Source organism: Gymnoscopelus braueri (assembly GCF_963280865.1).
Source record: "Gymnoscopelus braueri genome assembly, chromosome: 15".
Lineage (NCBI taxonomy): Eukaryota > Metazoa > Chordata > Actinopteri > Myctophiformes > Myctophidae > Gymnoscopelus > Gymnoscopelus braueri.
In genome coordinates this window covers 29,176,957-29,196,228 of record NC_137620.1, presented here as the reverse complement: position 1 = coordinate 29,196,228, position 19,272 = coordinate 29,176,957, and the positions used below count along the sequence as shown (strand labels likewise).

Below are 19,272 nucleotides of genomic sequence, written 5' to 3'. Positions count from 1 at the left end.
CTTGGCCCATGTCATTACTGCCATTATCTCCTTCTCCTCTGCCTCCTGCATCATACCACAAACATGTTAACTTTAAGATGTGGGCAAAGTAACTAATTTCATTTGACAGCTTCAGACCATGTGGAACTTTCATCAGTGCAAATTGCTCTGGGTGGCCCAGCCCAGCACAGCACAGCACAGCACAGCACAGCACAGCGACTGGCCGCAAACCAAACCCAAACTAAACTAAACCCACTATGAAAAGTTGAAAACCTACTACAAAACAAACAATCAAAAAGAAAAAGATAGAAAAGTTTTAAGAAACACTCGCTCCGTAGAGACAGACAGCAAACAAACACTCTCACACACTCAACACCACACCACACCCACCCAGAGAGAGAGAGCGAGAGAGAGAAAGAAAGTGTCATAGCCTTTGATCCATCCCCTGGTTGTAAGAAATTGCTGCTCTTTTTCAGTTCACTTCCTCTCGAGTAGAAGAAGTAGCGGTTGGACTGATTTGGGAGCTATTTTCTACAATTGTTTTATTGTTCATTGCGCAGAAACAATTAAAGTAACCATAAAAGGTAAGACAAAGAATATGTTGTATATAAATGGAAATGATGATTGATGAATTTCAGTGTTTGGGAAGCTACTTTGAAAGTCTGTGAACCAGTAGCATCAGTTGGTACCATCTGAGGGACATAGTGATTTTTGGCCAGGTATATATCTCTATAGTTAGAATGTGATAGTATTGCACCAGTGGTAGCTATATGTGTGCTGCCTTGCATTATAACACTACCAGAAAATGAGATGGGTCCATATAATAGCCTATATGAAAATAATATTACTTACTGGTTTGGGATAGTGGGGATGGGATAGTGAATGCGTTTGGCACAAGGGGAAAGTGGAAAAGTGAATAGGTTAGACATTTTGCCAAAGGAAAACTGGCAGAAAGACTATTAAACTAAACTATTAGGGAAGACTCCTTAGACACAGACAAAGACATTTTTATTTATTTTATTTTAACATGCTCATAAAGTGCTCTGTGCTCAAAGTGAGGGGTGCCAAAAAAAAGTAGAAAACGTTGCGGTCCTAGCCTCTAGGACCTTTGTCAGTGCTATATGGGCTCTGGATCAGCTCAGGTGCTGAGGATCAGGGTCACTTTAAGTATTTTTCAAAGCATGTACTTTTGAATACTTATTAAAAATAAGTATATTTAAAAGCAATGACTTTTTTACTCTTACTTGAGTAACATTTTGACTGAGCTACTTGTACTTCTAGTGGAGTAAATTTGACCAGGAGTATCTGTACTCTTACTCAAGTACTGGGGTTGAGTACTTCGTCCACCTCTGTGGAAAACATATATTACATGTAATATTATTATAATGTGTGTGACTCTGAATGCCTGGAGACAGGCTAAGGACTGTAATATTCAGCAGTAAGAAGGGAGCAAGGGAAGGCTGCAGCAGAGCAGCTGGATATCTTTTGCCAGAGAGATCATGTTGGAAGCTGAATGGGAAACAGGATGCTCTGGCAAAATATGTGATGTGTGGTAATAATGATGTATTGCTAAGAATAAGTTCATCTTGATTGGTCAGACAAAATATGGTCTGGTTAAGAGTGAAGGGACTTCATGCCATGGGCTGAGGGGCAAAGCCTCAGCTGATATTGCACAGTCAATGTTCGTTTGCTTATGCATGGCTCATCAATAAAAGACCACTACAACACTTCTCGTCTGTCATCTTTGAGAATACTCAACAAAATATATATATATTTTTTTTTTAAAAACACATCACAGAACATAGGCTATTCAATAAAGGGTTCCTATAGGTAGCACTGGAGAGAGATGTCTTCATTCATACCACCCGGATTAACAGACTGTAAATGGAAAATCCATCTGTTTCAGTTTGAAGGAGTTTGGTGTCCACCTCTTCTGGATTTCTTAACTCGTTCTATAACTAGATGAGCAATTCTGCCAGCCATAGAGAGGTGCTTTGCATGTAAACCATTGCTGGTGAAAAGCTGCTGCAAATATATTATGGTAACATAAATTATATTCTATGCATTATTACTTACACACCTACAGTACATTATATTTGATTGATTGAATTTCATAATAAATTTCCTTATGCAATGCTATCACGCATGTTCTAGCGCTAGGGGTGTGTGTACACCTTTCCAAAAATCCCTATGAGAATTGTTCCCCCCAGATGGTACCGGTGGTGGCCCAAATTTGGGGTCCTGGGTCCTGGCTTACATGAACTGGGTCTGGAACCTGCAATTCTTACTATTTACTCTATGTCAAGAATGAATGAATGAATTAGCGATTTTGCCAGCCATAGAGGTGCTTTGCAAGTAAAAAACTGCTGGTGAAAAAAGCACCTGCTGCAAAGGTGATATTCGTGTATATAATACAGTGTTTATCAACCTTTTTTGTGCCAAGGCACACCTGGCATAGCCAAAAGATCCCAGGGCACACCTAGATATACGGAAAATGCAAATGCAAACAAATATTTCTGTTTTTGCATTATTCAGACATGCAAACTTGTAGCTTTTCAGCTTCCACTAGCCGTTTTGAATCCAAATAGGGCAATAGTGTGACACCTGACCCAAAAAAAAACAGCATGTTGTCACCCTTTTCACCTCGGGGCTGTTTCTATGCCTGATTATTATTATTCCCAAAATTGGGACGTTTGCCAGGGTTGATAAACACTGATATAATAGTTAACCCATTCAATCCGGGAAAGCATCCGTGTCATTTTAGACTTTAGCTACATATATCAACATAAGTTCAGAGAACTGTTTTCTTACACACTTACACTAGGCTATATTTAGTGTATTGAATTTCACAATACATTTCCTTAGAATCTACTGTATGTATCTAATCATGGTATTACATCTTTAGGTTATTTACAGCGGAAAACAGAAGTACATCTTGTATAGTCACTATATGTTGTCACTGCCAGTAAAGCCCACTCCACCCCAATGCTTTGTCATGCAACTAATTGCAACCATTATCCCTAATGGCAGTTGCAAGGAGTTGCATTGGTGCGGTTGACCTTAAAACTGTTTTGTTGCGAGGAATTCCGACTAGTTGCATTGGTGCTGTTTGGCCTTTAGAGAACATAGCTATGCCCACCGGCAAACAAAGAGGGTCAATAATAACAGAGATTCATCAGTTTGAATTAGAATGCTTCGGTTCTATGTACAGCAGGTATAGGCTAAATTTGAAATGTGTGTTTCAGCATGGGCTTAAGAATGGATTGATAACACACAGATAGCTACTTGTACAAGAACTCCATTTGAAAGACAGACCTGGTGTATATGTCACAGGGTGAATGGAGATCCAGGGTGATTGAAGACAGAGCGCTCGTTTTTAGGCACGGGGCTTCGGGGCGAGGCGGGGCTTTTCGAGATAGGGTTTATTAGCGAGGCTCGCGAGGAGGAGGAGGAGAAGGAGGACGCGGCACTGCGAGGCGGGGGTTTATTACGTGAGGCGAGGAGGAGCTCCTCCTCGCGAAATAAACCGTCCCCCTTCTGAGAAGGGGGACGGTTTATTTCGCGAGGAGGAGCTCCTCCTCGCGAAATAAACCGTCCTCCTTGGGAGGGACGAGGAAGGGGAGGAGAGCACGGGAGGAGAGAGAGAGAGAGAGAGACACGGACGAGGAAGGGGAGGAGAGCACGGGAGGAGAGAGAGAGAGAGAGAGAGAGAGAGACACGGACGAGGAAGGGGAGGAGAGCACGGGAGGAGAGAGAAAAGACACACGCACACGCTTGTCCACGACGGAGGCGCGCCGACAAGTGGAGCTTGAGGCCGAGGAAGCGCGCCCTCGCGCCTCACGGCGCGAGTGCCCGCGCTGACCGGCCGATGCTCCACTTGTCGACTCAGCGCCGTTTGAGTTGTAAACCGATAGGGACAGAATAGTTCTTTTCATGGATCACTGTGTGCGTGTGTGTGTGTGTGTGTGTGTGTGTGTGTGTGTGTGTGTGTGTGTGTGTGTGTGTGTGTGTGTGTGTGTGTGTGTCAGGGAGAAACTAAAACAAAAGCCAGCAGAACACAATAAAAGTATCTTAACAGTCCATTGAAAGCATGAGCGCGTGTGCGTGCGCGCGCATGTGTGTGTGTGTGTGTGTGACTGTGTGTGTGTGGGTGGTCGCGGCCATATGTGCTTGTGCACAAGCCTGGCTTGTGGCTCCCTCTAGTGTTTCTTCTACAGAATTGCTGGGTGGGTAAAAACGAGCGAGCCTTCTTCAATCACCCTGGTTCTCCATTCACCCTGTAACATATATATGGACATATACTGATGACATCAGGGATCTCCATATATGAGCATAAAAGGGACCGGGACAGACAGATACAGAGATCTCCATATATGGGCACAAAAGGGACAGTATGGATGATTTATGATGTATAGCTCTAATACAAATTCCCATAAAGTACAATATACTGTATATGTATTTCGGAAGGATGTATTTAACAAGACCAGGAGACCTGGTTCTGCCAGACCCAAAATGAAGTCCTAGTACAGTATGTAACACACCTACAAACCACTTTATAACTGAAGTTCATGATGTCATGAATAGTTCGTGACGAAAGGGGACGTCACAAACTTTTTTTTGGCTGGGGCCGGAGGACAAATGGCCCCTGCCCATGTATGGACGAAACAGGTACAAAGCCTCATGTAAGCCCGACCCCTTGGGTCTGGCAAAGACTGGATAGAAGCCTCTTTTCTAAAGTTGTGGGCCCCGCTGATGGATTACTTCCCCACCGAAATCTCTCGGATCCTTCTAAAAGGTCAATGCACTGTGGGCCGACCCTCCCCTTAGATAAACTTTGATGACTATGCCGATGCATCTGTGTGATTATGAGCTATATGGAGTGTGGGGACTTGTGTCTTAAGTGACTGGTTATGCTTGTTTTTTTTAAATTATTTATCTTTTTACTGATGGTGTTGATGAACAATGGAACTGGAGGAAACCCCCCGCCACACTCATTTGTCTGTTCTTGTTTGTTTTGTTTTGTTAAGAGTATGTCTATGTGGATCTTTTTTTTAAATCAATAAAAATATAAAATAGGAAAAGACTGGATAGAACGTGGACCGGGACTTAATCATAGATGGAGAAAATATACATAACACGTAGTTTAGAATGTCTTCTCCCTCTCTTTAATTCTTCCTCATCTCCATGTCCTGGTCTTATAGACAGACATGGCCGTCGTCGTCGTTCAGCAGCAGGCACCAACCTACGTTGTTCAGCAGCAACCAACCGTCATGACCTCCACCACCACCACCAGCCACCAACAGATGTCAACAGGATGGAGCACTGGCATGTGTGACTGCTGCTCGGATATGGGAACCTGTAAGTCATCTATGAACCATTTTGTTACTATAGGTCCCTTGATCTGACAACATTTCAAGGAAACATCAAGTAGCTCCTTGGCTGTGTAGGATATCCCATAAGGCCATGTGCCGAGGACAGCGACCCTTACAGTCTCAGCTTCTTAGAGATTTTCTTCCCAAATAAAATAGAAATGAAAATAAAAACAAATGCTCCAAAACATCATCCACTGATGAACGCTTAATGGTCTGTAGGAATCAATCATTTCATCTGCTGCATGAGAGGCTTGCTTGGTGCCTCTCGCCCCCTCTCTCTCTCTCTCTCTCGATGGATGGATGGATGGATGGGTCTGAATTCTTTGCCTTTTAGCTAAGGGTACTTGTTCTCAAAGTGCTACAACTGTATTTTCTAATTCATGTTGGATTTGGATTCTTTCATCCTTATTGTAAAGCTGTGGCTTTGCTGAGACTGCAAGTCAACTCCAAATTCAACTTCAAGTTCATTATCATATCGAAAGTTTACATGTGTAAAAGAGTGGGGGAAATTATTTTCTGCAGCCTACAAGTTCCATGAATTGCAGTTACAAAATAGATGATCATAAGAGTAAAGAGCTTCAGATAAAGGCATTAAAAAAGAATGTTAAATGTTAGAGTGTTATTCCTCTTTCTGTTCTGCTTTCCAGTCATCGTGGGAAAGAATAACAATGTCCGTTTGCTTTCTGTCTACTGTCCAATCGGCATGTATGAGAATTACCAAGCCTGTTGTCCTCAAAACCCTGTCTCTTATTGCTATGCGATGAGACACACAGAGGGATCATAAATCAAGCTTATTTTGGTCAAGCCCCCAGGACTGTAGGCCCAAATTTAACAAGTAACCAATCTGGTATTGCAAGCTTTTGGTAATTCTGAGGAAGGCCAGCAGGCCGAAACGTCAAACAAAAACGTCATATGGAGCCAGAGTGTGCAATACTTTTTTCTTCTTTTTGAGTTTGTTTTCAGTAGTCAGCACCTCACCACAGCCATTGGTGTGCGTTACCTTCCCTACTGCAAGCTTAGGCACACAATGTGTACGAGTACCATGACATAGGATGTATAAAGGACACTAATGTGCATTCTCTATTGTATTTATGGTATATTGCCCTTATGGCTTATAGTTATTGAACAGTATGCAAGCCAAAACATATAAAGAAATGATACTAAAGTTATTTCACTAAAGTCAGAAATGTGTTGTAGACAGACACAGTCTAACTGTCTGCACTTTTGGGCTATTCAAGTGACCTGTTGTTGACTCAGAGCCAGCCTGGCGTTTGCATAGGTAATCACTCTGCATAGCTGTGACATTGCCTTTTGTTTAACCTGGAGACATCAGGTCTGGCTTCCTGGCATTCAGTTGCTAATCAGTACCATTTGCCAATGTTCAAAGGACTTCAGAGCTTGATCAGCTGTTGGGGGCTCTCATTGACCCCCACTCCATATGAACAGTCTGTATTCAAATGTGGAGCTACAGTGTTTAAAAAGGGGAATGAAATCTAACTCAGAATGGTCACACTCTCACACACCGTGAGGCTGCTGGTGGAGCTCAGGGGCTCCTGCTGCTGCTGAATAAATGATCAGAACCGGGGAACCTGACGTCTTCTCTGCTTCTCTTCCTCTATTTTATTACAACTACAAGCCTGCTAACCGCATATTGGCACCTATTTTACACGACATTTGGCGAGCCAGCTCCATCGTTGTGCTCACTTTTCCGGGTGTGTGCTTCGATTAAAGAACCTGTGTATTTTGAGGTGGCCGTGGGAGCTGGCTGTATGAGGAGGATCGGATCCATGGGTGTCTTCCTACGACAAGGAGGACCACCGCGGAGCAACCCATGGAGACGTCAGCGCGACCTACGATGAAGGGCCTCCGGCGGGAACGCTGTGATGACTGACTGCACGAACTCCGACCAGATCTCAGATGGCTACGCAACTAATCTTCTCATGGTGATGGCGGAGCGGAGAACTTTCTGTGTCAAAGTTATCCGTGGGGGGAGGTGGTGTGTGAACAGCGGCTATCTTTTTGGCTGGAACGAAGATATCACCTGGAACTGCGCTCAGCTGTTCTGCTGACGTGCGTGGACATTGAGCTAGAGACTACAAAAGCAGCATTATCGGATGGGAACACTGAACATTCGGGACGAGAGGTTGTATTTTTAGTGATGAAGTGATTTAAACTACGGAGCGTTGTTTTTGTTGCCGTGCGTAAAAGTGTGATGTGAGGACTTTGTTTCACTTTCTGGTCTCTGGGGTTAAATGTGGAGTTTGTGTAATCTCTAGTCCTCTAGTCCTCTAGGTCTTTATGAAGTGAGGATGGACGGAGAGTTGTTTCCTGCCTATAGTCTCGACTTTATGAAAGTGTTACTATTTTATGGTGTAACATTTTATCCCAGGGTTTAAGGAACAGAGAGACCTGTGCACTGATTCGGAAGGGGAAATGCATTTTGATGCGACGTGAGCATATTGATGTATTTTCTCTGAATAAGATTTTCCGAGTTGTTTTATTTTTTAAGCTTGTTTTATTTTTAAATAAGTTCCAGTCTTTGCCTTCTGTGTCAGTCGAAAGTCATGTGATCCATGACACACGCGTCAAATGTTAGTCGATCCGTTACTAAATACTGATATTCTTGCTTGATTTTGTGAAACAGTTTGTCTATTTTTATTTTGAAATTTAAGGTGAATCACTGTATGACTTAATTGTGTAATTTCGATTCCTGTATCTAAGTTGTTCTGTCTGATGTGATGTTTGATGCTAGACCTTACTGAATGTCTTTTGTTCTGCTTGAGTTTCAGCCATTGTTTGGTCTTGGGGGGTGTAAGTGGAAGAATGATATTTTTTGATGTTTTTCTTGCAAACTGTTTTATTCAATATATTCAATATACCTGGTTGCGAAAGACGTTAAAGTCTTCCGTGGGGGGAATATATGGTATATTGCCCTTATGGCTTATAGTTATTGAACAGTATGCAAGCCAAAACATATAAAGAAATGATACTAAAGTTATTTCACTAAAGTCAGAAATGTGTTGTAGACAGACACAGTCTAACTGTCTGCACTTTTGGGCTATTCAAGTGACCTGTTGTTGACTCAGAGCCAGCCTGGCGTTTGCATAGGTAATCACTCTGCATAGCTGTGACATTGCCTTTTGTTTAACCTGGAGACATCAGGTCTGGCTTCCTGGCATTCAGTTGCTAATCAGTACCACTTGCCAATGTTCAAAGGACTTCAGAGCTTGATCAGCTGTTGGGGGCTCTCATTGACCCCCACTCCATATGAACAGTCTGTATTCAAATGTGGAGCTACAGTGTTTAAAAAGGGGAATGAAATCTAACTCAGAATGGTCACCCTCTCACACGCCGTGAGGCTGCTGGTGGAGCTCAGGGGCTCCTGCCCCTGGTTCTCTGAAATGATGCTGTTTGTTTGTCGTTGAATGCTGAATAAATGATCAGAACCGGGGAACCTGACGTCTTCTCTGCTTCTCTTCCTCTATTTTATTACAACTACAAGCCTGCTTACCGCATATTGGCACCTATTTTACACGACATATTCAAAACCTAATGTGTGTGAGAAACCGAAATGAAATTGCCGGGGATTTTCTATGCACTCCAACTCCACTACACCCCTGCTGGGATGATCCTTAAACTACCATGGCAAGAAATGCCAAAAGCCTGACCATACCTACAGTATGCCAACTCTCTCCCTGTGTCATTGTTTTTTGTATCCTTTGCTTTGTTGGTTTCTTCAACCTTCCTAGCTGCTTTGCCATACGGAATCGTCTCTACTGTCAATTCAGGGGACATTGAATGGAGTCCGTGCCAAAAGCCACACCACATTGAGAGCACTTTGCTTTGTCCTTCTTGCACCACACTGACTTGCAGTTGCACCCATCTTTCCCACCTCTACTGCATCTCTTCAACAGTACATACAGCTGCAATGTGCCCAAACACCTCTATTACAATAATTATGTCCTCACTAGATAACAATTTTTAGATGTTCTCTAAACATTCATGTTTACATGTTTATCTAAACACACCACATCTTCCCTTATCCATATCAGCCATCTGCACAAACAACAAGATAGAGAGCCACAGATGACACAGTCATCAGTGTTGTGAAACTCTAAAGCAGATGTCTAAAACAGAGGTCTGAGACAACGAATTAAAGATCTATTTTCAGATAACAATAAGCAGTGAGACCCTAGATGGTCGTGAAACTATGTTGACACGGTCTGTTATATAGCCAACAATGTTTTTTGTAAGTAGTTCAATACATTTTTGCTAAGAAGTTGGTAATTTGTGTTATTTAGTATTTTATTATTGTCTCCGCCAGGCCGAAGGCATGGCGAGAGAGTATGTTTTACCCCCTGTCCGTCCGTCCGTCCGTCCGTCCGTGTGTCCATCTGTCTGTGAACAGCTAATCTCCGGCACCGTTGGTCCGGTCGCTGCAAAACTGTGCACACACACTCCCTGGATGCCAATTCAGAACCTCTGCCCCAAAACGCGCCACCAGGAGGCTGATTTGTGCAAAACATTTTTTTTAATATTACTCGTACAGATTGTATCCAAACATCACACAAATCGGTACACAGCCTCATTTATCAACGCGGTGCAGCCCAAATAATGGGCGTACGGCGAGATCACCGCACCTTTCGGCATTTATCAATATATCCTGACTTGGGCTTCATCCTACCGTAAGCTGAGATCTCACGTCTGGTCGAGACCAGTTGTTGACGTTGGCTGCGCCCGTTTATTCCATTCTAGACCTGCGGAGCAGCATTGTCTGACTGTCTGACAGGCATCTGGACACATAATCCACTCCTAAATGTATATCTACACTAATAAATAATCCCTGTGAAAACATAACATTTTATAAATTAATTTATACAAACTGCTTTAACAGTCATTCAGTTGCATTGGCTATGTTAAAATAGCAGATCTAAGCTCAAAAACGGGTCGCATCGCCACTCGTTGTGAGCTTGTAGATCTGCTATTTTCAAAATATACAGCGCTTCTGCGAGCGCATTTTCGGGACTCCCGACGATCTTTTCATGGACAGTGAGGTGTACAAACGTACAGTAGCTTGTCCTATGTTATGGAGTTATGTCATAGAGAGTTTTGAAGACTACAACCTTGCTGGGTTAACGATATAAACCCGACGCTCCAATCTCTTATTAACGTGGCGGAATCACTGCCGCGGAATGACTGCCGCCCGTCCGAGTCTCACGGGGAATATCCTACATGACTGCTTGTGCACTGCTCGGTATGGTTTAAATAAATTAATATACAAACGTATTCCATTCATGGCGATGTGATTGGTATCATAATATGTCATTCATGTAGGCTACAAGCCTAAGTGACAAAGATTGTACCGCTACGGATTACATGAAAGACACAGTTGGGCGTGTGTGTGTGTGTGTGTGTGTGTGAGTGAGAGAGAGAGAGAGAGAGAGAGAGAGAGGTGAGGCGTGTGCGTGTGCGTGTGTGTGTGTGTGTGACTTGACAGGCAGCGAGGCGAGGCGATCGGGGGAAACTCTTTCTTATTGGCTTTTGATGTCTTTGGTCGTATTCTGATTCTTCTTCATGTCGTAAAATCGGGGCGTTTTGAGAATATTTAAGGGCGTGTTATTTAAATGACGCTCGTTTTCAGACGTGAGATTTATCAAAGCTCCGACCTGATGTACGCCAGGATTGGCTGTGTAGGATCCGTTGATAAATGTGACTTTGACGTTGGTGTACGCCGAATATATGGAAAAATATAAGCCGGTTTATACGCTGCAGTCATGTGATCAACACGGATCTGTCACATTTTCAGGATTGGTTTGTTTTGAACAAAATGCCTCAAATCATTAACGCAGCATGCGATTTCCGTGAAATTCTGCACGCACATTCCCACTAGGCCGAGGAAGAAATGCCCCTTAAAAACTTTCAAATCAGCCTCATGGTGGCGCTAGAACAGGCCGATTCACGTCACCGATCTGCGTGAAACTTTGCACGCACAATCCCTAGAATCCCAATCCCTAGAGGCCAAGGAAAAACCTTTGCCCTGCATTTTTCACATCTGCCTTTTATAGCGCCACCAGGAGGCCGACCTTTGGAAAACATTTTTTTTGCTCTTACTCCTTCAGATTCTGTCCAAAAATCACGCAAATCGGTACGCAGTATCTCTATAGTCATGTCATCAAGACGGATGTGTCCGATATTTCATATTCCATCCTAATTGGCTAACATTGGCTTCCAAAGTTTGCAGGTTAGGTTCGTTTTGAACAAAATGCCTCAAATCATGAACGCAGTGTGTGATTTCCGTGAAATTTTGCACGCACATTTCCAGTAGGCCAAGGAACAAATGCCAACCTTTTCACATTGGCCTGTTATAGCGCCACTAGCAGGTCTAATTTAAAAAAACAATGTTTTGGAACAACAAATCATGAATGCAGTGTCCGATTGCCGTGAAAGGCCTAAGAAGAAATGGCACCCTTTTCACATTGGCCTATTATAGCGCCACCAGAGCTTGTAGATCTGCTATGAGCTTGTAGATCTGCTATTTTGAATAGCCAAAGTGTAAAATAATGCTTTTTAGCTCAAATAAAAAAATGACACAGATGCGTTCCTGGTCTTAATGGGTTAAGTAATGTGAGCACCTTCTAATCTAGAAGCTAAGCTGACCACAGTGCCAGGGTACATAGAGGCACTGTGGTCGTTTCGCTTTGTCTGTTCGAAGAACACAAAACCACTCGGCTCTACAAAACACGAACCTTTCACACTTCCTCCATGTCACACACATCTTTCCGACCACAAATGCAGATGCCTAGACGTTACTGGCATGCACTTCGAGACCTGAGTCACAATGGTATGATGAAGATGTTTAATGTAGCACATTAATATATGAAACATAAGACATCATCATCATCATCATCATCAAACACCACCTTCACCAACATCACATGGATGCACCTGGGACGTATCATCAGTGTTGTAGCCTGGGGTCATAGGATGTTTCGGGTCTCGCAACATACACCCTCACCCAGGTGACCCAGCCGGGATCACGGTCAGTCCTAAATAGGGAAAGACAGGGCCACTCAATACGCTTGTCCGAAACTACTCTGCCAGGAATGGGGGAGAGCGGAAGCTCTGGCACGTGGAGGGGCTAGGCTCTGTGGATGGCCTCCTGGCCGGGCTCCTCCTCCGTCTCACCAGGTCCAGGACCTGAGCGTTGCACCAGACTCCCCCGCTCCAAACATTTCATTCTGGTGTGATGGTGTCTTGGCCCGTGGTGGTACTGCAGGCTCCCTTTGCGTCTTGCTTGAATGGTCCTCCTAAAGGCCTCACCGTGGATTTGTTGGGCTTCTTCCTCACGGAAGACACAGACTGGGGCGCCAACCCAAACTGCTCCCGGATGCCGTCTACATTCCGGCTGTCACCCGTCTCTCGGGTGGTCACCAATCTATTCCTGGTTGTCACGTAGTCTATAAATTCCTATGAGCCACTATAAATAGAATAACTATAACGATAAAACATCACATGGATGCACCTGGGACGTATCATCAGTGTTGTAGCCTGGGGTCATAGGATGTTTCGGGTCTCGCAACATACACCCTCACCCAGGTGACCCAGCCAGGGTTGATCAAGCCCCGACTTACGTCCCAGGTAGCTACCCACGGTCAGTCCTAAATAGGGAAAGACAGGGCCACTCAATACGCTTGTCCGAAATTACTCTGCCAGGAATGGGGGAGAGCGGAGGCTCTGGCACGTGGAGGGGCTAGGCTCTGTGGATGGCCTCCTGGCCGGGCTCCTCCTCCGTCTCACCAGGTCCAGGACCTGAGCGTTGCACCAGACTCCCCGCTCCAAACATTTCGCCTCACATACCCTGTGTGGCATAAAGCCCACAATGCAAAACAAATCTACCCAGACGTTACATGTGCACTGTGCAATTTAAATTGATGTCAGATTAACGGTAAGCGGTACAACCAGCCCCTGAGACTTAAAACAAGTAAAATAAATCATTACTATTGTTTATTTCATTTTCATTTTAATTACATTAAAGGCGTACTATTTCTACAATTGCTACAAATTGCTACAAACCCTGTGGATAGCCAGTCATTCTGGGCATAAAGAAATAAGTTGAAGGGTAAACTAGAAAAAGTCACAGGTCTCCGCCAGGTGAGGTAGGTTACTGTGGCCTCCTGGTGGCGCTATAATAGGCCAATGTGAAAAGGGTGCCATTTCTTCTTAGGCCTTTCACCGCAATCGGGCACTGCATTCATGATTTGAGACATTTTGTTCCAAAAAAGTGTTTTGCTAAATTAGACCTGCTGGTGGCGCTATAACAGGCCAACGTGAAAAGGGTGGCATTTCTTCCTCGGCCTAGTGGGAATGTAATTTTTTTTTGTTTAAAAGGGACAAATCCTGCAAACTTTGGAAGCCAATATTAGCCAATTAGGATGGAATATGAAAAATCGTACAGATCTGTCTTGATCACATAACTATAGAGACACTGTGTACCGATTTGCGTGATTTTTGGATAAAATATAAAGGAGTTATATACAAAAGAATATATATATACACAAAATATAAATTGTATAGTATAGTTATATCCAAAGAATCTTAGCCAATCAGGATGGAATATAAAAATAAAATAAAATGAAATCTGAAATACCTGTTTCGTTTATTGACTATAGAGATACTGTGTACCGATTTTCTCTAAATTTCACGCAAATCGGTACACATGATCTCTATAGTCGAGTGATCAAGACAGATCTGTTAGATTCCATCCTAATTGACTAAGATTCACATCTTAAGTTCGCAGGAGTGGCCCGTTTTGAACAAAATGCCGCAAATCATGAACGCAGTGTCCGATTGCGGTGAAACTTTGCACACACGTTTGCGTTACGTTGAGGAACAAATGCCACCCTTTTAAAATTGCCCTATTATAGCGCCACCAGGAGGCCGTATTTTGCAAACACTTTTTTTATATTACTCCTAATAGTTTTGTCCAAACATCACGCAAATGGGTACACATTATCTTCCGATTTTTCTGTCCGATTTTTCATATTCCATCCTGATAGGCGAATTCCGAACATTGTAGGCCCACAATAACCTACATGACCTGGCGGAGACCTGTGCTCCGAGGAGCACTTTTTATAGTTTCAACTGAAACGAAGATAGTGCTCAAAAGCACGTAACTAGACTCCACAGAGCACATACTGTATCTCCATCAGGCCAGGTGGCCTATCCAGGTCTGTAAGTCGTGGGTTACAGCCGTTGGAGCCTGTGTGTCTATTCAGCCACTCCCTTCACTCGTGCCTAACAATGCCGATTTGCTCAGGTGTAGGAGTTTGTTCACGAGTATCCTGAATTTGGCATTGTATGCCCACAGCTAGACCGGCCGGTGCCATGTGAAAAAGAGAAACAAAAATCATTCCGTGATCTCATTGTACAAGAAGCCTTTGTTAGCTGACCACCTTGGTCTCTCCCTCTTCTCCCCTCCCTCTAGGTTGTTGTGGCTACTGGTGTTTCCCCTGCATGCAGTGCCAGACAGCTGGTGACTTCGGCTGGTGCTGCGGCATGCCAATACTGGATGGTTGTTCCTGCATGGTGGTGTCCTGCCTCCTCCGAGGCTCCATGAGAGAGCGATACGGCATCCAAGTAAGACCCTCTACCTCTTGATTGAATGAATGTCTTTGGTGACAGAATTTCCCCAGCGGGATCAATAAAGGTCTTATCTTAATGTGGACAGTGGGAGGCCCACATTCAAGGTCAGCACTATGCAGCAATTGTGGCATTCATATGCATGGAGTGGGCTATGTATTGGTTTCGTATGGTGGAAACCTTGGTGCAGTCATTCACCATAGCCCCATTGGAGCTCGCACAACAATCTGTTAAAGATGCCAAATACATTAAATTAACATTATTTATTCATAATAATTCAGCTGTGACATAAACCCTTAGTATGATTAAATACAGTTACAGGCAGAATATATGGACTAGCACGTAACAGTAGAAAGATCCCATGTATGTACAGTGGATATCAAAGTGTCTGAGAAGCACTGAAATACATAGAGGACAGTTGCATACTGTTCGCACAAGAGGAACAACAGCTAATGTGTGATTGTACAGATCATTGCCTGAAAGGATGTTAGAAACGACTGAATGACTTACAGACTTAAGTCCATTCTCAATGTGCTTCACATTAAAATAGTAAAAAATATATACCATATAAAACCAGATACAGTAAACACACGTGCACGATCCATCTGCGATCCGGTAGCGGTCTGTTTAAACAGACTCTTAATCATTGTTTTGCTGCTAACAGTGATCAAACTCCCAGCACATCCCCAACCTCTTACTATATTTAGTTTCTAGACTTCATTAACATGGCTCAGAATTCTCATTGATGTGGGTTCATGTCTATGATCATGTTCATTCATTAACTGAGTTTAGGCTTTGCTCTTTGGGGGATTTGTGATCTCAGAATTTGTTTCATGCTTAAATTGTTCTGGAGTATCATGGGAGCAGAACACGCCACCAAATACAAATTTGCAACATTGCTGCAATAAGTGATTTATATCTGGACAAGAGTGTACTTCCTGACTGTAGTAAACTGTGGTTCCTCATAACAGTTATCTTTTTCGGTTCCAGGAACCAAAGGGTTTTGAAACTCTCTCTCTCTCTCTACCTGTACCCTAACTTTCTGCTTTCCTCTTCCTTCCCTTCCTCACCCAGGGTTCATGCTGTGATGACTGCGTGAGCCTGTGCTGCTGTTACGTATGTGTCTGGTGCCAGATGTCTCGGGAAGTGACGTTCAGGAAGAGAGCTGGGCAAACGGCCAACACTGTGACCACCACACAAGTTGTGAGAGGCTAAGACCATGGCCAAGATCTGCCCCCTTAACCCAAGTCAACTTTTATTATAGCCCAATATCACAAACATGTCCCAAAGGGACAAGCAAACAAGTAAAACAAAGGATCCTGCTGACTGGGGAAAATATAGACTGCTGAGAAATAAAAATACAATTATGACCAGAAATGCAAAATCCAACTATTGCAACGAATCTCTTGACGAACCACGATTTAAAAAATCCTAAACAATTTTGCAAAAAAAAATTAAACATTAACTAATGCACGTTTGTTATAATCAGTTAAAAGTTAACAACATATTACATAACCCTCTTTTAGTAGCTCAAGCTTTCAACCGACATTTCTCCTCAGTCTGTACTCCTACAATGCCTGATCCTTATGTCGTTTTTAACAATGCACCACTTTGCCATCTTTATTGATTTAACCAAAGCTTTTGATCTGGTTGACCACATCTTCAATTAGTTCAACTCTATTCTATTGGTCTTTCATGTAATGCCCTACTTTGGTTTAATTCCTCACAACAGAAAACGTCATGTTGTCATACAGGGCTCTATATAGACATATACACATCGTAAACTAACTTATTACAAATTCAGTCAACTTTGCAATCAAATTTCAATAATCTTGAATCATGGCTTTCAGAGATATTACCTGTCTAGACGGTACACAACTGCATAGAGTTGATCACATCACATACCTGGTCTCTGCTTGATTTAGATATATCATTTAAATGTCATATACAGTAGATAACATTGTTAGGAATACCAATTTCAGCACTGGTGTTCTTTACCGTAAAACAGAAACTGCTTTACATTTACAGTCAGAAAGAAACTTGTTCTACAACTAAAACACAGAAAACATTACATGGTACAACGTTTCGGACACATTTGGCCTTCATCAGGTGACATCATTTGTGGCCCACCCCGCTTTTATAGTTGTGGGTCACAACACATGACCACGGTGACTTTAAGGGAAGAAGTAGGTTTCTTTTAACACCAATCTGTGAATGAATAATCACTGTTGTGGGTATCCCACCACACCTATAATAACATGTTTAGACATTGTTAGCATTTTTTAAATATATATATATTTTTTACAGTATTTTTATGATTTTTTAAGACATGTTTTACCAGATGATTGAATATTTTATTAGACAGAAATGTAAAACAGCACGAGTACAGTCAAACACTTTGTCTAAAAGGATAACACCAAAAAATGTCCTTGCGGTCTTGTTTCCATTGGGGTCCTAGGACTACAGTATCCTATCCATATTCGTGTTTTGAGGGCTCTGTTTGTTTGGCTAACATAGGAAAGACCACAAGGGCACATCAGCATATACTGTATATGACATTCTTGATTGAACAGGTGATAGTTCCTACCTTTCACTTCTAAACATCAAATGAAACATTTGTGCGCAGGTTTTCTTTGATGTTCTTTCTTTGAAGTATCTAAATCAGTTATCAAAAAATCCTTTAGGTTTAAAGCTCCTTCTGACTGGAACAATCTACCTGTTCATATTCAGACAATAACATCTTTTCAATTGTTTAAAACGGCTCTGTCCTCTCACCTTGAGATTACCTGCTCATTTTTTGACTAATCATCATTATAACAGATCTATGACGCAATGATTTATATACGTGCTCTGTGTATTGTTGTATGTTTGGGGTTTTTGTCTGGTTGATGTTGTTGAAATGTCTGTTAAATATATTTTGGTCAAATAATTTAACAAACTATGCCCAATTATGTTACAATATTTGACATGTAAACAGTTGTTAGATAATTATATAATTAGATAATAGTTTTGGAAAGAGGAGGTAAACTCCTATCTACATATTCCAAACAGCTCTTATTTTATACGGCAGCCTTATTTGATACTTTATTATACTATTTAGCATTTGACACTCAAAATGTATTTTCTAATGTTAGTACAGTAATGCATGATCCCTGTCCTTTCATTGACACAAGCACAAATTGTTTAATTAGAGTTGAATTAAAAGTTTTTATTTTCAACTGTTTTGTTATAATTTTACACCCCCCCCCCCCCTTTGAGTGAGTACTTCATCTGTTATGAGACCATTTTAATGTGTGTTGAAAGATAGTGAAAATTATTCACTTTGTCCTGACTGAACACTGGAATACATTTTTGTTATAGACACATATACCAGTGAAAGTGAAAGCTTCAGATCACTCAACAAAAATAGTAACAGTGTTGCTTGTTCTGCCTATGAGGCCAAATATGTTACAATCCCTGGAGTTGTGGTGAGCTCGACAGCTTGTTTATACAAAAAAATCGATTCATGTGGATCTCGGGATTCACAATTGTGAATTCACAGCATGACTCTTGAACTTCATGTGGTCAGCCTGTGATGTCAGTCATTTATGACGTTAGTCATCTACGATATATCTATGACATATACATTTTGACAAGCCCCAGAAGAAGAAGTGAAGCGCTTATGACCTGGTGGCCGATTCTGGTACTGCAGCTTACTACAGCTGGGGCCAGACACGAGCGAAAGGAGGACGCGCATCCAGGCAATGCTCCATTGCTCCAAATTTAGGCAAGATTTCAGCCAGGTCAGAGCCCCAATGATTTCCATTATAAAATTGGACCCTCATATCTAGGGTTCGGGCCTACACCTACGTTGCACCACCGATCCGACTGATGCCCATATAGGGAGATCTCTGTATCTGTCCAATTTTGGCCCCTTTTGCCCATAATATGGAGATCACTCATGTCATCAGTATATGCCCATATATGGGCATGCCCCCTTTTGTGCCCATATATGGAGCTGCCTGATTTGTTTGCACTTGATGCCATGACAACACATTGAGGTTAGACAACACACTCCATATTTGGGCGTAGCTGCATTGGGAACTCCTTATATGGTTATGAGTCATTGACATGAGCGTGACGACGTGGTCCACCGGCCCGCCCGCCGGACGGTTATCCCGTAAGCCAATTTCAATATCACCAGGCTCATCCACTTATTGTTGACGTTGGGTCAGACCACCGTTCAGACCAGCTGCTTTGTAGAGTTTCATTACACTGATGACTACGTGTTTGATTGCTGTCT

General features: G+C 42.6%; 1 protein-coding gene across 1 annotated transcript; it reads left to right on the top strand.

Moving 5' to 3' along the window:
• Positions 1-423: 423 nt before the first annotated feature.
• On the top strand, positions 424-18,208 carry LOC308102422 (placenta-specific gene 8 protein-like). The gene is made up of 4 exons (XM_080452130.1): positions 424-563; positions 5,181-5,337; positions 14,836-14,987; positions 16,065-18,208. The coding sequence occupies exons 2-4, from the start codon at positions 5,187-5,189 to the stop codon at positions 16,203-16,205; spliced, it is 444 nt and encodes a 147-aa protein (XP_080308256.1). The 5' UTR covers positions 424-563; positions 5,181-5,186; the 3' UTR covers positions 16,206-18,208.
• The last annotated feature ends 1,064 nt before the right edge of the window (positions 18,209-19,272 follow it).